Source organism: Chaetodon trifascialis, chromosome 15 (assembly GCF_039877785.1).
Source record: "Chaetodon trifascialis isolate fChaTrf1 chromosome 15, fChaTrf1.hap1, whole genome shotgun sequence".
Classification (NCBI taxonomy): domain Eukaryota; kingdom Metazoa; phylum Chordata; class Actinopteri; order Chaetodontiformes; family Chaetodontidae; genus Chaetodon; species Chaetodon trifascialis.
The window spans coordinates 814,668-837,500 of record NC_092070.1 but is presented as its reverse complement, the minus strand read 5'-3'; the positions used below and the strand labels follow the sequence as shown (position 1 = coordinate 837,500).

The following is a 22,833-nucleotide window of genomic DNA, read 5'->3' as shown; positions in this document are numbered from 1 at the left end:
GCCAAAATTAGCATCCCTATTAAAATTACACTGAACGTGAATTGCAGATGCACCTTGCTAACCAAGCTAGCCAGCGCTAGCATTAGCTGATGACTTACCTCCACTCTTTTGTCCAAATATGGTCATATGGTCACTGGTGATGGCACAAATGCCAAACTTGAGTCCTCAAGATGGTGCACAAACCACTTGGTGACATCACAGTGCCTACACCCACTATGATTGGTCTCAGAGAGATATTGAGATGCAAATTTCATGAAATGAACCAGGTAGCAGTTGTGGATGACTCTGGATGAGATCTCAGCTTTCACCTTGGAACTATAATTATGTGCCCCTCCTCCTGTGACCCACCCACTCACTTGTCATGTCAGTTTGCAGTCCAGTTGAATGCCCTGACAGCTGTGACCTCAATTCACCCTTTGTATTTGTAACTTGGAGGAAATGTGTTTGTATGTGCGTGCATGTGTGCATACATACGCACGCATTGTTTGTTTTTGGGCTCATTTTGAGTTTGATGATGTTCCACAGGTTTTCAATTGGATTTAGATCTGGTGATTGAGCGGGCCAAGGCATGGTTCGAATGTTCTGGTTCTTCAGGCTTTCAGCAGTTGAGGGGATACTCCATCTGGACCCTCTGCCTTGCTGGGTTGAAGGCTCCTCAGCTCTCCGCACACCTGGGCTGCTGTGATCTTGGGTGGGGGGGGGTGGTCTTTGCTGTGCTGGTGTCTAGAGGGAGAGAGAGAACAGAGGGTGGGGAGGGGGGTGCAGTACTACTCTGAGGTGCGAATGAGTTGGGGTGGTTAAACCTGTTGAAGAAGTTGTTCAGCTGGTTCCCTCTCTCCACATCTCCTTCGATGGTGGCACCCCGCTTCAAGCTGCAGCCGGTGATGGTCTTCATCCCGTCCCACACCTCCCTCATGCTGTTGTTCTGCAACTTCTGCTCCAGTTTCCTTATGTATTGCTCCTTCGCCTCCCTGAGCTGGACTCTGAGTTCCCTCTGCATGCTCTTAAGCTCCTGCTGATCACCATCCTTGAAAGCCCTCTTCTTCTGGTTTAGAAGGCCCTTGATGTCACTCGTGATCCAGGGCTTGTTGTAAGCATAGCAGTGTACAGTCCTGAAGGGAACAACAACATCCATACAGAAGTTGATGTAGTCAGTCGTGCAGTTCACAGCTCCCATAATGTCCTCGCCATGTGACCCCTGCAGTACATCCCAGTCTGTAGTTGCAAAGCAATCTCTCAGAGCCTGCTCTACCTCAGGATACCACTTCCTGAATGAGCGTGTGGTTGTGGGTAACCTCCTCACTCTTGGTTTGTAGTGAGGCTGAAGCAGAATCAGGATGTGAATCAGAATGTGGTCTGTTTTCCCCAGTGCAGGCAGCGGGGTGGCGCTGTATGCGTCTTTTACGTTTGCATACAGTAGGTCAATAGTCCTATTTCTCCTGGTGTTACAGTCCACATACTGGAAGAAAGCAGGTAGCGTTGTGTCCAGAGTCCCGTGATTAAAGTCTCCAGTGATCAAAACAATGGCCTCAGGATCCTGTGTTTGTAGGCAACAGCGGAGTGGATGACATCACACGCTCCTGAACCTCCTACCAGATTGCAGGGGGGAAAACAGTCCATCACATTAAATATCCATCGTGTTGTACAGACCATGGCCCACCACAGGGTAGAACATGTAAGTTGCCTCCATTAGGTAAATTTGACCACTATCTTCCTCAAGATCAGATTCAAACAAAGGAAAGCTATGGTAATATAGAGGTCACATGCTGTATATTCAGTGGGAGCTGCAGTTCAAATGGTATATGTTAATATCATATGGGGTAGATGGTGGGGCATTTTGGATCACTTGTTCATGTGACATATATGCTAGGTGTTAGAACTGAGACATTTTAACATACTCGTATGTTATTTCTTTCCATCTGCAGCACTGAAGAGATCCTTCGACATTGAAGATGAGGACAGCATACCATCCTTTTCCACAGCTTCCCCCATCTCCATCCCCATTTCTCCTCCTTCCTCCCATAAATTCCTCAACCACAACAAAGCCAGTGAGGAGCAGGAAGGAGGTGGCCAGTCCTCTTCATTACCGTTCAACAACAACAACAACAGCATGGGCTCTCCAGCTCATCACTCCCGCATCAGCCTGGGTTCTAATCCCAGCCCAGTGCTCAAGTCCTGTACTGTAGGCAGCAGCCTGTCCTTCAACCGAGGAACCATTAACAAGCCAGCCCTCCACAACAATGGCTCGTCTGTGGCTAGAGCTGCATCCTTCCAGAGCAGGTTAAACCCCACAAGTTACTGCATGTTGACTGGGCCAGGCAGTGACAACGATAGCCTTCACAGCTCCACATCCAGCTTGGAGTACTCTGGAGGTGGTGGGGGCGCCTTCACCCTTACTAAACTGGGGTCATATTCCAACTCGTCGCCCCAAGGGGAGTATCAGCGAACCCAGCCCCAGTTCCCACAACAGCACCTAGAGGGAGGTGCCAACTTGGAAAGAAACCCCAACCTAAAGAAGTTCCTCTCCCATGGGAGTGTTTTTCACTCTGAGATGGACCAGGGGCCAGGGATGATGGGTTTTCCAGAGTCTGGGGGCGTGAACCATGGCTCCATGCCTTGCCTAGACCTTCAAATTCGTTATGGAGATGGAGGAATGACGAGTATGCAAAAGAGTTCAGATGGAGCTAGGATGTCTTCAGGGCTGAGGTATACAAATGCTAATCCCAACTGGAATGGTCGTTTTCATAATGCCAGTTCCTTTGGGGAGGATGGCTGCTGTGGCTCCAAAAACCACTCCCACATTCTCAAGGTTCCCCAGCCCAAGGCCAAAGGGACTCCACGTCTCAACAAATTTCCCTTGGATCTGGACAGCTTGGTAAACAGCACCTCAGCCACATCTACAATCAAGGCTCAAAGACAATCCATGAGCCACAACCACCCCAAGCCTTCTCCAAGGAGCACAGGAGACCATCAACACCACACTAGCCCACCATCCACCTTGGCCAGCCCTTCAGTTTCTCTCAGCAGTTTGGACAGTTCATGTGACACCCCTTCCCACCAACATCCCCTTTTGCCTTTCTCCCCATGTTCTCCAACCCCCTCACAGGGCTCCATCCCTGTCTCAGACATGAGTTGCTCCCCAGTGTCCATTTCTATAGCCCAGAGCCCCCAGCTTGAGATTCCCCCAGGACCTCAAGTTGTTCAGGCGGTCTCCAATCTGCCCAACCCTTACAGTTCCTCCAGCCCCAGAGCCATCCAGTCTCTGGAGGATGGTGTGGGTGATGCCAAGAATAGTGTAGGCTCAATCTTACAGAGGATCGCTTCCTTCTCCCGGCATGTCGACATCATCCCAACAGTAGAGACCCAGCCCACTACTGTACAAAGCAATGGTGGGTTGTCATGTACATTTGGGTGTCCTACTGAGACCACTCCAAGATGGAAGCGCAGGATGAAGAAACAAGGACTGGGAGGTAAGATGGTTTTTGGAATTCTTATTAAGTGCTTAAAAAACTGCATTTGCAATCTTTCTTAACCATAAATTACTGCATATGGCTCATGAGACAAAAGGGCAAAAGGCATGTGTGTGTGTGTGTGTGTGTGTGTGTGTGTGTGTGTGTTCCCATGTATTACTCATGTTATGGGGACAGAAATCTGTTTACACAGTCACATTGTGGGAACTCACTGCTAAGATTTTAATCAGAGCTCTCTTTCTCTCTTCTCTCTCTGTCTCTCTTATATACAAGCACTCTCATGCAAACAACATATACCTATACATGCATACACCCAGAAAGTTTGTACAGTATGTGGAATGTCAGTTCCATGTAATTTATATATGGTGTTGTGCAAAGGATGAGTTGAGTCTCACAGCCTGAGTAACCATTAACCTCTACAGCAAAAACACACGTAGTAATAAAACAGTGACAGACAATTTTTCTGCTGAATGAGTACTTTTGCTTTTGATACTTGAGTGCATTTTGCTGATAATACTATACTTTTCCTTTAGTAAGATTTTTAGACTGGTGGTTATTGGTAGTGGGGTGTTTTCAAAGAATTGCTTTTACTTTAAGGACAAGTTTGTAAGATTGAGGGGAATTCATTGGCAAAATATGGCAGAAATTGAATTTAATATTCATAAGTACAATTTCATTAGTGTTTAATCACCGGAAAATAAGAATAATTGAATGAGCTCTTTATATCAACAGTGGGAGCGGATACTCTTACATGGAGTCGGCTAAGTTGCATCAACATTTTTGGATGATAGCCCAGAGTAGCCTGTTTTTGTGAGTTTTATGGCCACACACACAGTATTACATAAACCACAGTTTTGCCATTTTTAAATGGTCTTTTTTGGCTTACTCCAACACACCAGGAGGTTTCCTATTTTTATTTCTCCTCCTCATGCAGAACAAACATTTATCGAGGCATACATAATCACAGATTGTGTGAAAGTAAATTTTAAGAGGTTTTAAAGCTACTTTTTTGTCAGTCTCCTCCCAGATGGCCTCCAGCTCCTCCTCTAATAAGTCAACTTTTCTGTGTCTCAGCATCACATTTACGGAAAAAAGTTACAATAAATGACAATCGATCAAGCTCAAAAAACAAAATATTTGCAAATCTAAATCTACTATATTCATTAGCATATCTGTTTTATTAGACAATTTCTACTTAGCAGTGACGGGAGAGATTTCAGAGGAGAATAAGCAATATACATATGTCAAACCAACTAAATTAGAATCAATAGACAAATTTATTAACTAAACTACAGCTCGTTAGTTCATTAGATCCTCATGTTAAATCCAATGCAAAATGAGGGCAGCTATGGCTCAGGTAGAGTGGGTAATCTTAGGGTTGTTTGATCCACAGCTCTTTCTGGCCACATTTCTTTTTCTTTCCTCGGGCAAGATACTGCATTCCAAATTGTTCCCTGAAATATCTGTTATTTTACAGCATTTAAACCATATATTGCCTTAATTTCATCCACACAAATCATTTGTGCTTGATTTAGTCTGATGAGACACCTGGGTGTTTACGTGGCAATCTTGTCCGGTGCAGATTCAAAAAACTTACCCGAGTTGTTTAACAAACAGGAGGCGTCTGTTTCAAGGTGCCTGTGGGGATTTTCCCCTCGCCTCTTCCAGTCTCATCAGGGAATTACTCCAAGTCATCTGAGATGAAAGAGATAAAACTGGAGGATCCAACTCAATTCTAGCTTTGTTCATGTTCAGATCTTAACTCTGACTCTCCTGAAGGCTTACATGACACCAAGAGAGTTAAACTAGAGCATGTGAGTGTGCATATTGTGTGATATGTAGGATGTTGAGTAGTTGATTTTTTAAAGAACATATTTGTTTAATCCCTGGCAATAATCATGTCAAATTCATGACATGATGGGAAGTTTGCTGAGGGAGGGATGTAAAAAAGTCAATTATACTAGCATGTAATACTTGAAAAATGCCCCGATATCCACCTCTTTCCTATCTGTGTGATACCTTGCATGAATTATGAGTAACATTTCTCCTTAGTCCTTTTAATCACCTTCTGCAAGAGTTAGCGGTATGTCATAGGTAAGCAGTATATGCAGATGTGAAAAAAATGCACTTTGGTTGCAACATTAAGGAAGGACATGTAAACAACCCAAACTGCACGAGTCTTAATCCCTCTGCAATTCAGGGATGTCTTCATTCAAAACAAGCCACTGCTGTTGCAAATGCTTCACAATTTTGGATACTGAAAAAAATGTTGTGCATATATTTGGGCCAATCTGCTACACATCTTCATGTAAGTGTCTTACAGAGGAAGTGGATTCATGCAGCTGTAGTTGACAAGATCAGCTTCGGAACTGCTTTTCAATGGAGTGGTCAGTCTCACCCTGTGCTTTACTCAGATCGTTTGTTTCCCATAAGAAGCATGAAAACAAGGGGCCATGGGCATTTTCTTCTACTCCGTTTGTCTCCTCTAAAATAAATAGAGGAAAGGTCAGATAGAAGACAGAAACACAGAAAAAGCGTGAAAGAAAAAAAAAACATGTTCTGAAGAAAAAGTGTTCTAAAGATAAAAATCCATGTGTCTCATTAGTCAGTTATCAAACTGTAGGAGTCCAACCCATATTCTAGTCAAGTCAATACTGTATATCGTTAGTTAAAGATAATGATCAGTATTGTTCTCTTTGTTCCCCTGACCCCATAGATTATTCCCTGTTCATATCTCTCTCCACATCTCCTACACCTTGAGAAAGCATCCTTATCTTTCCCTCCAATTTTCCACGCCTCTTTGCCACATAACTTCTGGATTCCTATGTCTTTCCCTCATTCTTTCTGTTGCATCTCCATGTCACATAAATAGTTATTTTATAGACATGGCTGTCCAACAGCCACCATGATAAATATGTAGGGGCCAAGACCACTCTCTCTTTAGCTATCACATCCAGGTTTGCCTAGACTCCCTGCCCAAACCACCCTCGCTTTCTGATTCAAGCATTAATGACAGTGATTTAGGGAATAAATTCCTCCCCTGCAGATGTCTAAGGCAGCAAGCCATTTACTCCCTCATTGTATATGTGGTCTGTTTGTATGTTAGTAAGAGGACAAATAATACTGCTGGAAGAGAAAGGGATAAGGACTGAGAGAGACATATAAAGTAGGGTGTATTCTGTTAGGCTAATGCTGTAAGAGCAGCTCTTTCTTTTACTGTTGCATCAGATCGGCTTACCATTTAAAAACATACATTCTGTTTGAAGGCCTGTTGGCATCTAGTAAAAAACTTCAGAGAAAGTTTCTCACTCCAAGCCCTTCTGGAAGCCTCCTCTTTTCTCACTGCTGGTTTCCTCTGTCTGAAGCCTCCTCTTTCCTTGTCTTCTCTCGTATCACTCCTCATCTGCCCCTAGATGCATGTAAGGAATTTGAATGTCCTCCATGATGGTGGACAATTGCAGGGTCACTGGCTGAACAACAGAGTGTTGAGAGGAAGTGTGGATGAGAGGAAAAACCATTAGGTGAAAGGAAGGCACCTATAAACTGATATTCATTTGAAAGAAAGAGGAGAACTAGATTTTCTGTACATTAATGATCCTTGCCTATATATTTGGATCTTGCAACTATTGCAAGCAGTTCCTGTAGTAGATTCAGCAAAAAATGTAAAATGCATTGGGTGAAAAAATTGGTGTAGTGTCGACCTACTTGACTGACTCCATGGTAACATTATACAGTACTTCCTTTAGAGTAAAATTTCAGTCTTGACCTCTGAAATAATAGTTTGACAATAATAATCCATAATCCTGTTTGACCTGCATCTCATGGTCCTTATCAACAGATGGGAGTTTTTCAGCTGTCAAAGAGATGGCTTAGTCATCACATAACCTAAAGGTGGATTTTTCATCAGAATCATAATAACAAGTTGTTTTATGTGGCAGGCAGATGGTACCTCCTGTCTCTAATGCTCTTTGCCATGGATGTGAATGATCCTCCTCCAACCATCCAGACTCCTTCCAGCTTCTCCGATGTATTATTCACAGCTGTTATGTATAATGTCATGATGATGTCATGCAACACAGTTTTGTTCTTAGGGAAGCTCTGCCTTTAGGGTGCACCAATCCACCTTATGACTCCATGACAGGAAGCAGAAGGAACGTTAAGTGTCAGAGTATTTGTAAGGGAACCTCCTCTCTGCTGCTGATTGTTGCTGTTTCAGCTAGGTTGTCCTTCCCATTAGCTCAGATTAGAAGCCCATTTCCTGTCCAGTTGTTTGGGTCAAGGCCCTGAAATGTGTTTCCTGCACCAGATAAGATTGGCTCACCCTGGTTGTTAAGGTCTGTTATATGAACACACAAACCAAGGTAGACAGTGAAGAAGAGACTGATAAAGGTGAAATCGGTCAGCTGAAAGGCAAACATGAATAGACTTCAAAATGACGTGACTGTAAAAGGGTATTCAAAAGAGCTCTCACATATGAAATAACTCTGTAATGGTTATTTCAATTTTAAATACAAGGAGAAACAAAAAGAAAAAGGCAAAGCAATTCATAAGAGATGACTGAGTGTGATTGAAGTTGAAAGGTGAGAGAATGCAGGGGGAATGTGAAGTGTGGAGCAGTGAGATGTGAAGGTAAGACTGAGAGTGAATGAGTGCCCAGTAAATCAAAGCACCATAAGACAACAGATGGTGGATTAGAGGCTGCTCTGGTGATGAGTCACATGGGTTAGTGAGTCTGTGTCATGATGAAGTAACAGTACACACATTTTTTTTCTGTTATAAAAATAATATGTTCCAATTTCTCTATGAAACTAATTGTAGCACAGTGTGCAATCCTGGATATTGACAAAGGGTGTAATGTGAAGCTCCTACGCATGAGTATCTGCATGTGTTGGTTTCCAAAAATAACCGTATTTGTGTGATGATTGTACAAGCTGGGTAACAGATAAGCAAGAGGAAAGCCCCAAAGGCAGATGCTTGAGGCAGGGCTGGAGCATTTCAATGATTCAATGCACAGCCTTTCTACTAAAAGGTAGAAAGGCTTAAAGGGATGAGGCAGCCAAGAGTCAAAACAGATAATGCAGTCCAACAGGCATATAAATCAGTTAGATAACTTAGTAAGATGTGCAGCTAGCTATCAGTTGACTGTGCTCAGACTGGGAGTTATGAGCACCAGGGGAGTGCTGGTGTCTACACCTCTAGCACAGCAGCTTTGGGCTACTGGGGGGACCCAATGGGGAGAGCCAGCTAATAAGACTGCCAACTGCACAGCTAAATGAGCTGATGAGTAATTAATTTTGCAACAAGTAAAACTATCTGTCTATCACAACAGAGCAGCTAGCGGACATCAGAGGGAAAATAAAAATTTTCATCCTAAAATAAGAACCATATCAGAGTCCGGTCAGAGCTGCTATTTCTGGTAGTCTTAAAAATAAAGTGCAACAGCTCTGGTAACCTGGGAACCATTCCCCCCACCCCCCCGTAACAGACGGCTCTAGACGTCTAGACAGACCTCTTCTCAGGACCATATCCCTCCCAATCCACCAGGTATTGGCGACCTCTACCTCTGCTTCGGACAGCCAGCAATCACTTCACAGTCAAGGCAGGCCCTCCATCAATGACCCGGGCGGGTGCAGGAACCAAGGGACTCATCTTCAAAGTTTTGACTTTGGAGATGTGAAAGGTGGGATGAACCTTGGTCCTGGGAAGACATAATTGCACAGCCACAGGATTAATGATTTGGGAGATGGGGAAGGGTCCAACAAACCTGGGAGCCAGCTTCCGACTGTCCACGTGGAGAGGCAGATCCTGAGTAGAAAGCCAAACCTTCGGTCCCACACGGTAACGAGGCGCTGGAGTGCGTCGTTTGTTAGCCTCCCTCTTGCAGTGTCCAGAGGCCCGAAGAAGAGCTGCCTGAGCCTTTTTCCAGGTGAGATGGCAACGACGAACCAGGGCCTGAGCAGATGGCACAGCAACCTCACCCTCTTGGTAAGGAAACAGTGGTGGCTGGTACCCATAAACACAATGAAAGGGAGACAGACCAGTGGCAGAGACGGGAAGTGAGTTGTGTGCATATTCAATCCATACCAACTGCTCACTCCACAGGGATGGATTCTGGGAGTCTAGGCATCTTAGACCTGTCTCCAGTTCCTGATTGTAACATTCTGTCTGGCCATTGGACTGGGGGTGGAAACCAGAGGAGAGGCTGGCTGTGGCATCAATCAATCGGCAGAACTCCTTCCAGAACCAGGCAACAAACTGAGGCCCTCTATCAGAAACGACACCCTGTGGCAGGCCATGCAGATGAAAAACACGAGACAACATGGCCTCTGCTGTCTCCTTGGCAGAGGGGAGTTTGGCCAAAGGAACAAAGTGTGGCAAAGTGTTACCTTCAGAAGAGGGCAACCCTGTGACAAAGTCCAAAGACATGTGTGACCAGGGTCGTCGTGGTACAGAGAGAGGATGAAGCAGCCTATGCGGTCGTTGTCGTGAAGTCTTCATTCGTGTCATGAATTCCCCCACATCTTCCACTAAAGAAGGCCACCAAAACTGCTGCTTCAGCAGACTCTGTCCAACTCACCCCTGGTTGGCAGCTCACCCTGGAGGCATGACCCCACTGCAGCACCCGTGGACGAAGTGGGATCGGGACGAAGAGACGGTTCTGAGGACATCCATCAGGAATTCGAGCCCCCTCCAACTTGTCTCATCTCACTCTCAATGTCCCAAGTCACGGCTCCAATCACACGAGCAGCAGGTAAGATGGTTGAGGGGGCTCTAGGAAAGTCATCGGGTTCAAACTGGCAGGAGAGGGCATCTGGTTTGGTGTTCCTGGAGCCAGGGCGAAGACAGGGTGAAGTTGAAATGGTTAAAAAACAGAGCCCACCTGACTTGACGTGAGTTCAACCTCCTGGCTGTTCTGATGTATTCCAGATTTTTATGATCCATCCACACTAGGAATGGCTGTTCAGCCCCCTCCAGTCAGTGTCTCCACTCCTCCAAGGCCATCTTTACAGCCAACAACTCCTGGTTACCCACATCATAGTTTCTCTCTGCTTTGGACAACTTTCTGGAAAAGAAGGCACATGGGTGAACCTTGTTGTCTTTGAGAGAGCGTTGAGAAAGTATTGTCCCCACCCCCACATCTGAGGCATCAACCTCAACAATGAATTGAAGTTTGGGGTCTGGCATGGAGAGGATGGATGTTCTAAGTTTCCACAGAAACTTAGAACCCGGAGAAGTGAGAGCATGTAAGGGGGCTGCTATGGAGCTATAGTTCCAAACCCCAAAAACCTCTGCAACTGCAGAGGGTATTGGCCAGTCAACAACTGCACTAACCTTGCAGGATCCACTTGGATGCTTCCAGATGACATGATGAACCCCAGGAAAGAGAGTGACTGCTGGTGAAATTCATATTTCTCCGCCTTGACAAAAAGCTGGTTCTCCAACAGCTGCTGATGTACCTGCTGGACACGCTGGACATGCTCATCTTCACTCTTAGAAAAAATCTGAATATTGTCCAAGAGAAAGCGGTTAAGCACATCACAAAGAACCTCGTGACCAGGGACTGAAAAACTGCTGGGGCATTAGTAAGTACAAAAGGCATCACCAGGTATTCATAATGGCCACTAGGGGTGTTGAAAGCAGTCTTCCACTCATCCCCCTCCCTAATATGAACAAGATGGTATGCATTTCTGAGATCAAGCTTAGTGAAAATCTTGGCTCCCTGCAACAGTTCAAAGGCAGATGAAAGAGGGAGGGGGTATCTGTTCTTAATGGTGATGTCGTTCAGGCCCCTGTAGTCGATGCACAGTCGCAGAGTCTTGTCCTTCTTATCCACACAAAAAAAATCCAGCATCAGCAGGAGAGGGGCAGATAATCTCTGGATGTATTCATTCATGACTTCCCTCTCTGGGGCTGACAGGGAGTAGAGGCAGCCTTTAGGGGGGGAAGTCCCAGGGAGGAGATCGATGGAACAGTCATATGATCTGTGCGGTGGCAGAGACGTAGCACGGGCCTTGTTGAAAACCTCCTTCAAATCCATGTAAGCAGAGGGAACGCCAGACAGATTGAGGAGTCAACAGGCTAGGTGGAATCAGCAGATAGGAGACAAAATGAGCAACATTGGTTACTCCAGCCTTCTAAATGTGGGTTGTGCATAGTTAGCCAGGGAAAACCAAGAATGAGAGGAAGTTCAGGAGAGTCAATAATAAAGAAGGAAATAGTCTCTGAATGGTTACCTGACATGAGGAGAGTTAGAGCGGGAGTCCGGAGAGACACATGGCAGAGGAGATGACCATCTAAGGCATGGGCCACCAGGGGAGAAGGGAGAGGCTCGAGTTGCAGCTGGAGCTGGTGAGCAAGGCCTTGATCCATGAAGTTTTCATCAGCTCCAGAGTCCATAAAAGCACCAGATTCCAAGGAAAACAAAGGAGAGGAAATATGAGCCTGGGTGCGAGCACGGGAGGGTCTTGTAGAAGAAGTTCTGCTCACCAGTAACCCTCCATTCACTGATGAGCATGGCCTTTTACTGGGCATGCTGCCAGGAAATGACCTTGGAGACCACAGTAGATGCATCTTCCCTCCCTAAGGCGGCACTGTCGCTCCTCTGGGGAAAGCTGAGTTCGGCCCGTCTGCATAGGATGCTCCTTCTCCGCAACTTCCTCATTGGAGCTTCCAGCAGAGCTGGAATGACGTTTCGTTAGAGACCAGGAAGTAGACTTCCCCCAGTGGGCTGGGGTTTTCCTCTCAGCATGACTTTTCTCCTTCTTTCTCTCAAAAAGGCAATTATCAATCATGATAGCTAATGCAACCAGAGCATCAAATGCAGAAGGTCAAAAGGAGCAAGATGATCTTTAATATCGTCAGAAAGGCCATGCAGGAATGTATCGTACAGGGACTGAGGGTTCCATTCACTGTCAGTAGCCAGAGTCTGAAAACGAATGGCATGGTCTGCCACATGGCTGTTCCCCTGTTTAAGAGCCAACAAACCCCGGGCTGCCTCATAACGATGGGTACACTGTCCAAAAACTCTTCCTAAGGCATCAGAAAAAACCTTCTCAGACTGGCATACTGGCGACTGTCTGTCCCACTCAGCTGTAGCCCCCTCCCAGTGAGGTTAGTGATCATAAAGGCAACACAGGAATGTTCAGTGAGAAACGACAGCAGGTCTCAGGATCCCTGTCATACCTTTCAATGGCCGGTGCATGCGGTTCATGGTGGAGGGCAGGCTGGGTATCAGGTGCTGCTGCAGGGGCAAGAGGGGTTGAGGCTGGGCTGTGAATGTCTGGGTTGTGAATTCATGTGGCTGCTCCTTCATGGCATTCTAGAAGGAATCTTGGCACTCATGAAGGTCTTGAACACCTCCGACCAACCTCTTCAATGTCTGTTCATGGTCTTGCAGCCCCTGCCCTTGAGAGTGTAGAGCAGTAGGGAGTGCATCGTTCTCTGCTGAGTCCGACATCATCGTTCTCTGCTGAGTCCGACATCGCCAGATTGTACTGTAACAGCTCTGGTAACCCGGGACTCAGGTGCAGAGAAACAATCAGGAGACGGAGTGAGGTTCAAATAAAAATCGCTGTCTTTACTAGTGCCAAACAAAAGCAAAATTAAAACAAGGAATCCAAAAAAGGCTAAGAAAAACAGACAGGGAAAAGGCAAAATCCTTGAAATAAAACAGGCAAGGTTCAAAATCACGGGGGAAAACACAGCAAATCCTAGAAAGTTAGGTCATGGGAAACAAAAACAATCTGGCAAAGATATGAGGAGCTGGTGGGTATATATACACAGTGAAGGTAATAAGGTAATCAGGGGCAGGTGAGTGAGTGGCCGCAGGTGTGGTTAATGAAAGGCGGGAAAACACAGGAAACTGAAACAACACAAGAGGTTAACATACAAAATAAAACAGGAAACAACATGACAACAATCCAGAACTTTTACATTGGGACATTTTCCTTGTTACTTGAAACTTTGGCCTTATTTGATATGAATATCCAATATTGTAACATTATGTATGACAGAAAACAAGGGAAAGCATAATAGGTCCTGTAAAGACCGCCGACTGGTTTCGACCACGGCGGGTCTTCGTCAGGGCGTAAAAAACAGGTAAGGGGCCTGCCCTGACGAAGACCCGCCGTGGACGAAACTGGTCAGCGTTTAGAATATTTTATATCAATATGCCCTAATTTAATAAAGGCTTTTTAACTATCCTTGGCTCGGTCGGAGTGCCTGAAGAAAGCTTCATTGCTTTTTCTTTGTCTTTACGGAATCTTTCAACTTCAAGAGCACCTGACATTGAACTGGAGTCCACCACGTTTTTTACCTGCAAGCACTCAGTAATTCCCTCCTTTGTTTGCATAATAGGTCCCCTTTAAGAAATGTCTTTCTGGGGGGACTCAAGATGGTGGCATAGAGAGTAGTTGACTTTTCTTAGCTCCACACCACCATAGTGATATTTCTTACATAATTTCGCCCAAATCAGTATTCATAACAATTTCCAAGTCGTGTATTTTAATATGAATATTGATGAGTATTTTTTGAGACGCCAGGACAAGATGCCACCAAAAGAGAGTAGAAAATCAACCAAGATGAGCAGACAAGAAGCTACTGTTAGCTTGCCCGGCTTTTCCCCAGTGGAAGAAGAGCAACAACCGCTAATAGCTGACGCCGAGAAAGCACTTGACCCGGCTTTTTGTCAAACTATTCAGGAAATAATGGCAAACATAACCAGAGTGATTGATGAAAAGCTGGGGCCATTGTCCCAAATGCTACAGACCCACGCTCAGCAGCAGGCAAAGCACCAGGCAGTGATGGTCTCGGTAGCGAGTTCTATAAAGAATTTCAAAATCTTTTATTAGAATCGATGATGAATATGTTTAACCACTCCTTCGAATGTGGCACCCTCCCACCATCATTAAGAGAAGCCAATTTTTCTCTGATTCTTAAAAAAGGGAAATGCCCTAAAGAGTGCGCCTCATATAGGCTGATCTCACTGCTGAATGTAGACTTAAAAATTCTTTCCAAAGTTTTTGCAAGATGCTTAGAAGGGTTTCTACCGATTATAGTAAAGGAGGACCAAACTGGCTTTATTCAGGGCCGTAATTCTTATAATAACATTAGAAGATTACTAAATATTATTCAACTATCCAAACAGCAGGTAATAGATGGTTTTGTGATATCCCTAGATGTGGAAAAAACTTTTGACCGCGTCAAAAGGTCTTATTTATTTCTTACACTTGAACAGTTTGGTTTAGGTGATGGCTTTGCTGGATGGGTGAGGGTCCTGTATACCCAGCCAATGGCTGCAGTCATAACCAATGGACTTAGGTCCACAAATTTTATGGTCCAGAGGGATTGCAGACAGGGCTGTCCTTTGTCACCACTTTTGTTTGCAGTGGCAAGTGAACCTCTAGCACAGTGGTAACCAACCTTTTTCAAGCCAAGATCACTTTTCATGTCAGACAAAAAGCAAAGATCTACCATCCATTTCAGGTTTATTTTACACCTTTTAGATTCTAAAATTTAGAAATACAGAAATCATTTCAAGAGAAAATGTATTTACAAATGTGAGCCCTTGTTTATATTGCAACATTCAAAACTGAAGCATCAAATCATGGTAAGAATGATACACCACAGCACAAGACAAATCAACCTGAACCTGTGTCCTTTTTAAGTGCATCACAGTACAGTTAGTGTGATGGTTGTACCTGCAGCCCATCAGTTAATGCACTGTAGTTGGGCTCATAGTTGGAGACACCTAGTCTCACACAGTCAGCAAGATGTCTGTCAGTCCTGTGCTTTGATTTTATTATTTTCATGTGTGAAACACCACCTCACAGAGATATGCGGAACCAAAATAGGATTTGAACTTTACAGCACAGGAGGAGATATCATTTTGCAGTTCAATGATTTCCATTTCCACACCATTTGGTAAAGAAAACGTCTCCTGAAGCTTAGCAGTACGTGCCTCGATGTCTGTGGGAATGAATGGGTTGCTGATAAATCTCACAATGTCCTCCATTTTATCCATTTCTTGAAAACGCCTGTCAAATTCAACCCTCACTTTATCCAGATGGACACAGGAATGTACAGGGTGGGGTTCTCTCACATTATTTGAAAGTCTCTCCAGGTTTGGGAAGTGTGTGAGTTATCCATTTCTCAGCTGAGAAATCCACAGAGCAAGTTTGGCCTTAAATGCACTGATAGTGCTGATCATATGCATTACATCTCTGTCTTTACCCTGCAACTCTGTGTTGAACTTGTTCATTTTCCCAGATCGCGCAGCCACGCATCATCTGACAGTTCTTTATGATGCTCTTTACGTGATTCCAGAAATGAGTGGATCTCAGGCAACAGGTCAATAAAACGCTGCAGGACTTTTCCGCGACTTAACCAGCGCACATCACCATAAACTGCGTCAACCTCATCCAGCAATGACTTGAATATACGGTGCTGCAGTCCCTTCGCTGGTATTGAATTAACAATCCTTTTCACCAGCGTCATTACATGGTTCACAACCTTACTAGCAAGAGCTTGCTGGTGGATAACACAATGATAATTGACAAAAACGGGGAAATCGGGATCTTTGCAGCACAGTGCAATAAATATAGAATGTGTGCCAATCATTGCTGGAGCCCCATCTGTTGTAATGGCAACCAACTTATGAATGGGAATATTGTTGTCACACACATACCGTTTGAACTTGGTGAAAATGTCCTCGCCCCTGGTCCCCTCCTTCAGTGGTGAAAGAGTCAGGAAGGCTTCTTTTGAGGTTAAATCCTCAAAAGTCATCTGAGCAAAAACCATCAGCTGTGCTGTGTCAGTCATGTCTACCGATTCATCAAACTGCAGAGAAAAGCGCTCGCACAACGATAAATCCGACATCACTTTTTGGGATATGTCCTCTGAAAGAGACTCGATCCTTCTTGCCACCGTTGCAGGACCAAGTGGCACACTCTCAATTGCATGTTTGATCTCATCCTTGTTTTTAAAGTCTCTGAATAAAGTGTCCGCAGTTAGAGACATTGCCTCCTTAAATAGCTCCCCATCAGTGAAGGGTTTCTTGTGTTTAGCCAAAAGCTGACTCACACGAAATGACGCCTCAGTCGCGGCCTTATTCTTGTCTACCTGCTTGGTAAAAAGTTGCTGCTGGGCCATCAGTGCTGTCTTCAGCTCCTTTACTTTGCTGGTGCACAAGGCGCTTTTCGGCGGGTAGTCCTTGCTGAACTTGCCGTGGTTTGTGGCGTGGTGACGCTGCAAGTTACCTTTCTTTGAGAGAGCAGTAGGCTGGTGACAGATGAGGCACACAGGTTCGTCTTTAACCAATGTGAACAAAAAGTCATGTTCCAACTCAGAGTGGAAGTGTTACGTTTTCACCTTTTTTCTGTGTTTGTCCGCCATCTCGACTGCTAGTCCTGCAGAGTGGTTTCCTTTTCTTCTGTTAAAATGCTAGTAGCCAGCAGCTGACGATTTGGATGACCCAATCAGAAATCGGAGACATGGCGGCAACAAAACTTTGATTGGTGTAAAGTAGTAAATATGTGTTTTTTAAAAAATATATTTTACATTATATATATATTTTTTTTAATTTTTAAAGATCGACTTTTACCTGGGCAAAGATCGACCTGCCGATCGTGATCGACGGGTTGACGACCACTGCTCTAGTGAAAGCTATCAGGTGAGACCCTTTAATGGCTGGATTGGGTGTGGGCGAAAAATCACATAAAATTACACTATATGCAGATAGGGTATTGATGTATTGTTCATGTTAAACCCCTCCGTATCAGTCTCTCGTCTTATTCAGATTATTGCCTGGTTTGCTGCCTTTTCTGGGTACAAAGTTAATTTTTCCAAATTGGAGTCGATGCCTCTGGGTAATTTGCAACAAAAGCCAGATAACCCTAATCCCTTCCCATTCAAGTGGTCCCCTGCTGGCTTCATATATTTAGGTATATATATTACACCTAAATTTAACCAGATGTTTCAAGCCAACTTTAACCCACCATTCGATAACATTAAAGAAGATGTGGAGAGATGGAACAGTCTTCCCATATCATGGCTGGGCCGAATCTCACTTCTGAAAATAACTTTTCTTCCATGTTTGCTCTATCCAATACAAATGATTCCCATCTTATTCAGTCATTAAATAGTGAAAAGACTGAATGGTTGGTTCAGTTCTTTTATCTGGTGTAAACGCAGACCACGGATTAGGATGTCAGTATTGCAATTACCAAGTGCTATGGGTGGGCTGGATCTCCCAGATATCAAGAGATATCAACTGAGTGGCCATCTGAGATACATAGCTTATTGGGTCAAAGATTACGCTTCCTCAATCTGGCTTGATATCGAGAAGTCTCTGTCCAATTGTCCTCTTAAAAATCTGCTCTTTGTTGATAAACTAAAATGTATTAGAAAGCTTTGTAGCAACCCGGTTACAATTAATACAGTTAGAGCATGGAGGATCACACGGCATAAGGAAGGCAGATCAGGGCTTACGTCAGTTTTCACCCCGATCACTGATAACCCTGACTTTCTCCCAGGTACCTTGGACATGGCTTTTCCGTTATTTTCAGGTCAGAGATTTTATTATAAAAGACAGCTTATATGAATGTCACACAAATAGAAAACCAAGTGCTTCTTTCTCAGGGGGATACTTCCATTAGAACCTTCCATGCTTGTCTGAGGGATTGCTCAAATTTCAGCATTCGGGCACTGGGAGTGATCTCGTAGAGGGAGCTGGGTGTTGTGATAACTGAGGAGATGTGGGAGGACATCTGGGATAATGCAAGGAAACTGCATACTGCATAGAGCACATGTCGCTCCAAACCGTCTCTCCAAATACAGACAGGATGTCTCTCCATCTTGTCTTAAATGTAAGGCAGGAACTGGTGATCTTACCCACTGTTTCTGGTCTTGTGTAAAAATACAAAAATATTGGAATGATGTCTTATTTGAAATACAAAAGGTTCTGAAGAGGTAACTTGAACTTGACCCGGTTTCCCTCCTTCTGGGTCTTCCCAGTGTCCATGTAACTGATACATATCAGAAAAAACTTTATAATGTTATGACATTTTGTGCCAGGAAAAATAGATAGCTTCAGATAAAGCCCCCTCAGTTGTGGGATATCATAGGACAATAATGGAATATATACCTGGACTTTCTGACCTGTCTCCTGCACTACAAAACTAATGCCTTTGAAAGAATATGGAAACCATTTCTTGATTATATCAATGTAAATATTTCTGCTATAATGACAAGGGCATTTGTATAAAAGCTGCATTTCTTTCTATTTAGCTCCCATTGTATTGTATCTCACTTATTGTTGTATAATGTACCTGTCACACTTACCTGGAACTGGTCTTTCCATTTCTGATTTTGGTTTTTAAGTTGTTACTCCCAGCTTGTTTTTGTTTTTGTTTGGTCCTGTCTTGTGTTTGTTTGCTTATTGATAAAAATTAATAAATACATAGAAAAAAGAAAGGAAATGCCTTTCTGTTACATTTTGCTGAATGGTGACATCCTTAGCATTCCTCTGTATGTAAATCACCAAGACAATGTCACCAGTCCAGTTAATGAATTCAATTCAATTCAATTCAGTATTCAATTCAATATACCTTTATTAGTCCCACAAGGGGAAATTCCAGTATGCCTTTATTCGTCCCGGGAGGGGAAATTCCAATTTCACAGCAGCATCAAAAATGGATAGATGGATAGATGGATAGATGGAAATTGGAACAATTTGGTATCACAATATCTATTTTTGGCCATTTTTTCATCATTCATGTTCCATGACATAGTGACAGAGTATGAAAGTACAAAAACATACACACATAGAATTAATTATCTGGAAAAACAGTATGACGCTTAATAGGGGTGTCAATGGCTATATGGTATTGAATGGCTATATGGTGTGTGTTAGGGGCTATGCAGCAGATCATAACAGTGTGGAATTGTGCAGCTGTTTGTAGCCGTTTTGAATATGCTTACTAGCTCTATGTCTTCCTGGTAAATGTGTCACACTGTTGTGTTGTGCTTCCTTTTAATCAAAAATGCTTCTCTTCAAAGTATTGATGGTGTTTACAAGAAGTATTAAAACTGAGTGACAACAGAGCACCATTCAGGGTGAAAATTTCTGGAAGAGGAGAGGACGGAAGGGACTGACAGAGTAGCAAAGGAGAGTCATCAGTGAGTCCAGAGGAAATCCTTTTCCCTCTTCTGTCTTTCTCTTGTGTTTTATGAGTGCTGTTTCGCAAAACTGTATTACTGTTCGGTGGTTAGAGAGGTAAGAGTCTGGTTAGTACATGTCCCTGTGGTAGCTCCAGCCTTTCTGGAGGGAATATTCTAAAGGGTCAGAAAAATACAGACCTTGTCATTGATATGTCTCATTCACTCATTGCAGCCATGTGTGAAGGAAGAAGGGCTTTCTGTTTGGAGGCACATACAGACCAGTTACTGTGTGTGCATGTGTGCATGTGTTTGTGTGTTGGGTAAAGAAGCACCTACAGCTGGGCTTGGCTTGGATTTGTTTCTAGTCTTTGTAGTTGTCCTAACATAACAAGGTAGGGTTTTGAGGGCTGACTAATTTAAAGTTTTATAAAATATCCATATAAAACATGACAGAGTGTATTTCTTACTTGCACAGAATGTTTATTGTGCATTTTCCCTTTCATATCAAATGGTCACTGTATATGATGCAGTGTTAATTAAAAAATAAATACTTACTGAAGCTTGAACATAGGACATTTACCACAGAACTTCTTGAAGATCCAGGCCTGTTCAGTAGTTAAAAGTGATTGTTTTTTTGTTTTTTTGTTTTTTTTTGCACAGAAGTGAAAGATAAAAGTATAAATTCTCCACTTTAAGACTCATTCACAAACTGTATTAGAGCTACAGAACTTTCTTGGTTATGAGTTGTAATTTGAGGAATTCAGGTGTTCACAGAAGATGAGCTTGATAGCTAAAGGTCCTGGCTCCCGTTCTGCTTTTTGGAGACTTTAGGAATCATAAGTAAGCCTGCTCTCTGGCAATGCAGTGTTCTAGTTGGGTAATAAAGGACTATGAGCTCTTTAAGATAAGATGGTGCCTGATGATTTATGGCTTTGTAAGTAAGGAGAAGAATTTTAAATTCTATTCTGAATTTTAAAGGGAGCCAATGCAGCATGGCTCATATCAGAGAAATATGATCTGTCTTCCCTGTTTTGTCAGAACACATGCCGCAGCAAAAAATTTGGGCAGCCTGATAGTAAGGAATTGCAGTAATCCAATGCGTTTATGCATAGACTACTTTTTCTGCATGATTTTGAGACAGGATTTGCCTGATTTTTGCAATGTTACATAGGTGAAAAAAGGCAGCCCTTGAAATTTGTTTCACATGGGAGTGTCCTGAAGACTCACTTGTAGTCTAGTTAGCTGATTGGTTTCTTCTGGCTTCACTGATAAATATAGCTGGGTATCATTTGTATAGGAATGAAACTAACTTTAACCAGTGCTGTCTCTGTGCTATGATGCACTCTAAATCCTGACTGGAAATCTTCAAATAAACTGTTGCTGTGTAGAAGTCACACAACTGATTAGCAAATGCTTTCTCAAGAATTTTTGAGAGAAAAGGGAGGTTAGATATAGGTCTATAGTTGGCTAAAACCACTGGGTCAAGAGTAGGCTTTATGGGAGGAGGTTTTATTACAGCTACTTTAAAGGACTGTGGTACGTGTTGATAAAGACAGATTGATCATATCTAATAAAGAGGTGCCAATTGAGGGTAAAACTTCTTTAAGCAGCTTAGTTGAGATGGGTTAGGATGGGAGACAGGTTGACATCAGCAGGTGAAGAACAGTCTAAAACTACAACTGGTTTAATAACAATTTCTATGGTTTCTGTGTTTGAAAATAAATCAATACCTATTGAGGGCAGGAGGTGATGAATTCTGTTTCTAATAGTAAGCATTTTGTAATTAAAGAAGCTCCTTACTGGCACTAAGAAACGCGAGCACATAACTCCAGTGCTCTCTTCTCTACACTGGCTTCCAGTTAAGTACAAGATCGATTTTAAGATTCTTTTATTTGTTTTTAAATCTCTGAATGGGCTGGCCCCGGAGTACATGGCTGACCTTGTTAAACTACACCAACCCTCCAGAGCCCTTAGGTCTGCTAACCTAGTTGTTTTAGATGTTCCTTGTACTTTTTTAAAATCCAGAGGTGACCGAGCGTTTGCGGTTGCAGCTCCCACTTTGTGGAATGCACTACCCCTCAGTGTGCGCACTGCAGTCTCTCCACTTTCAAAGCCCGAGTGAAGACGCACTTGTTCACTTTAGCTTTTGGCGGAGTATGATTACTTTTATTGGGTCTATATTTACTTTGTTTATATTTATATGCTACATGTCTCTTTTGTTGTTGTTTGTTATTGTATTGCAAGGTATTGCTTTTATTGCTTCTGCTTCGTTACTGTAAAGCACTTTGGTAGGCCACTGGCCGTTTAAATGTGCTGTACAAATAAAGTTGACATTGACATTGACATGAAGTCATTACTGCTGAGGGCTAAAGGTATACATGGTTCAAAGGAAATATCGCTCTCTTTCAGCCTGGCTACAGTGAAGGGAAACCTGAAATTGTTCTTATTTTCTTCTTTTAGTGAGGGGTAATAGGCTGCCCTAGCACTGCAAAGGGCTTTCCTGTATATTTTAAGACCCTCTTGCCAGAAGAAATGAAATTTTTCCAAATTGGTGGCACACCATTTCCTTTATACTTTTCCTACACTTTTTTACTTTTACTAAATAAGTGTAAACAGTAGACAGTATATATTGAGATTGTGACCATATTTCACTTTTGGTCAGATACTGAATTGGTGACACCAATCTTGGGTGTCCGCCTTGAAACTGTGCTGATTATACAGATCATCTGTGCTGCTGACTTGAAGATTAAAGCATAATGGGAATGGGAAGGCATATATTTCCAAGGCTCTCTGGTAACAAACTAATAGCTGCTGACTTCACATTTCTAACTCAGTCTGCTACTCTCTGGCTTCAATACAAAATACTGATCAACTATAGCAACCTCAGAGGGTCAGAAACTCAAACTCATATTTTCGAGTGAGTTTAAAAATCCAACTGCCATTGGGTGGAGACATTGTGTGTCAGGAGAGACCAGAAAATGTACACATTTAGATTTTCTATTTTATTTGTTATTCTTATAGCACTAGCTTAATGAACAGGAACAGCTAAAGGTAGCCCTTGACTTCAAAAAATCTGTATATTATATTCATTCTATTGTTCATTGTATTTACCACTTTTATATACAGTCAGGTCCAAGTTGTTGATGGACAGTTAAATCAAGGTCTCACATTTGTGCTGTGCAGTTATCAGGAGCTCTATTCATTT

At 43.2% G+C, this 22,833-nt stretch overlaps 1 protein-coding gene across 1 annotated transcript in view; it reads left to right on the top strand.

The window, feature by feature from the left end:
* The window catches only part of septin12 (septin 12), a 109,629-nt gene that overhangs the window by 17,895 nt on the left and 68,901 nt on the right, over nt 1–22,833 (top strand). The window contains exon 2 of the mRNA XM_070980227.1: nt 1,926–3,470. Within this exon, the coding sequence (XP_070836328.1) occupies nt 1,926–3,470 (1,545 nt within the window). The remainder of the gene's footprint in view (nt 1–1,925; nt 3,471–22,833) is intronic.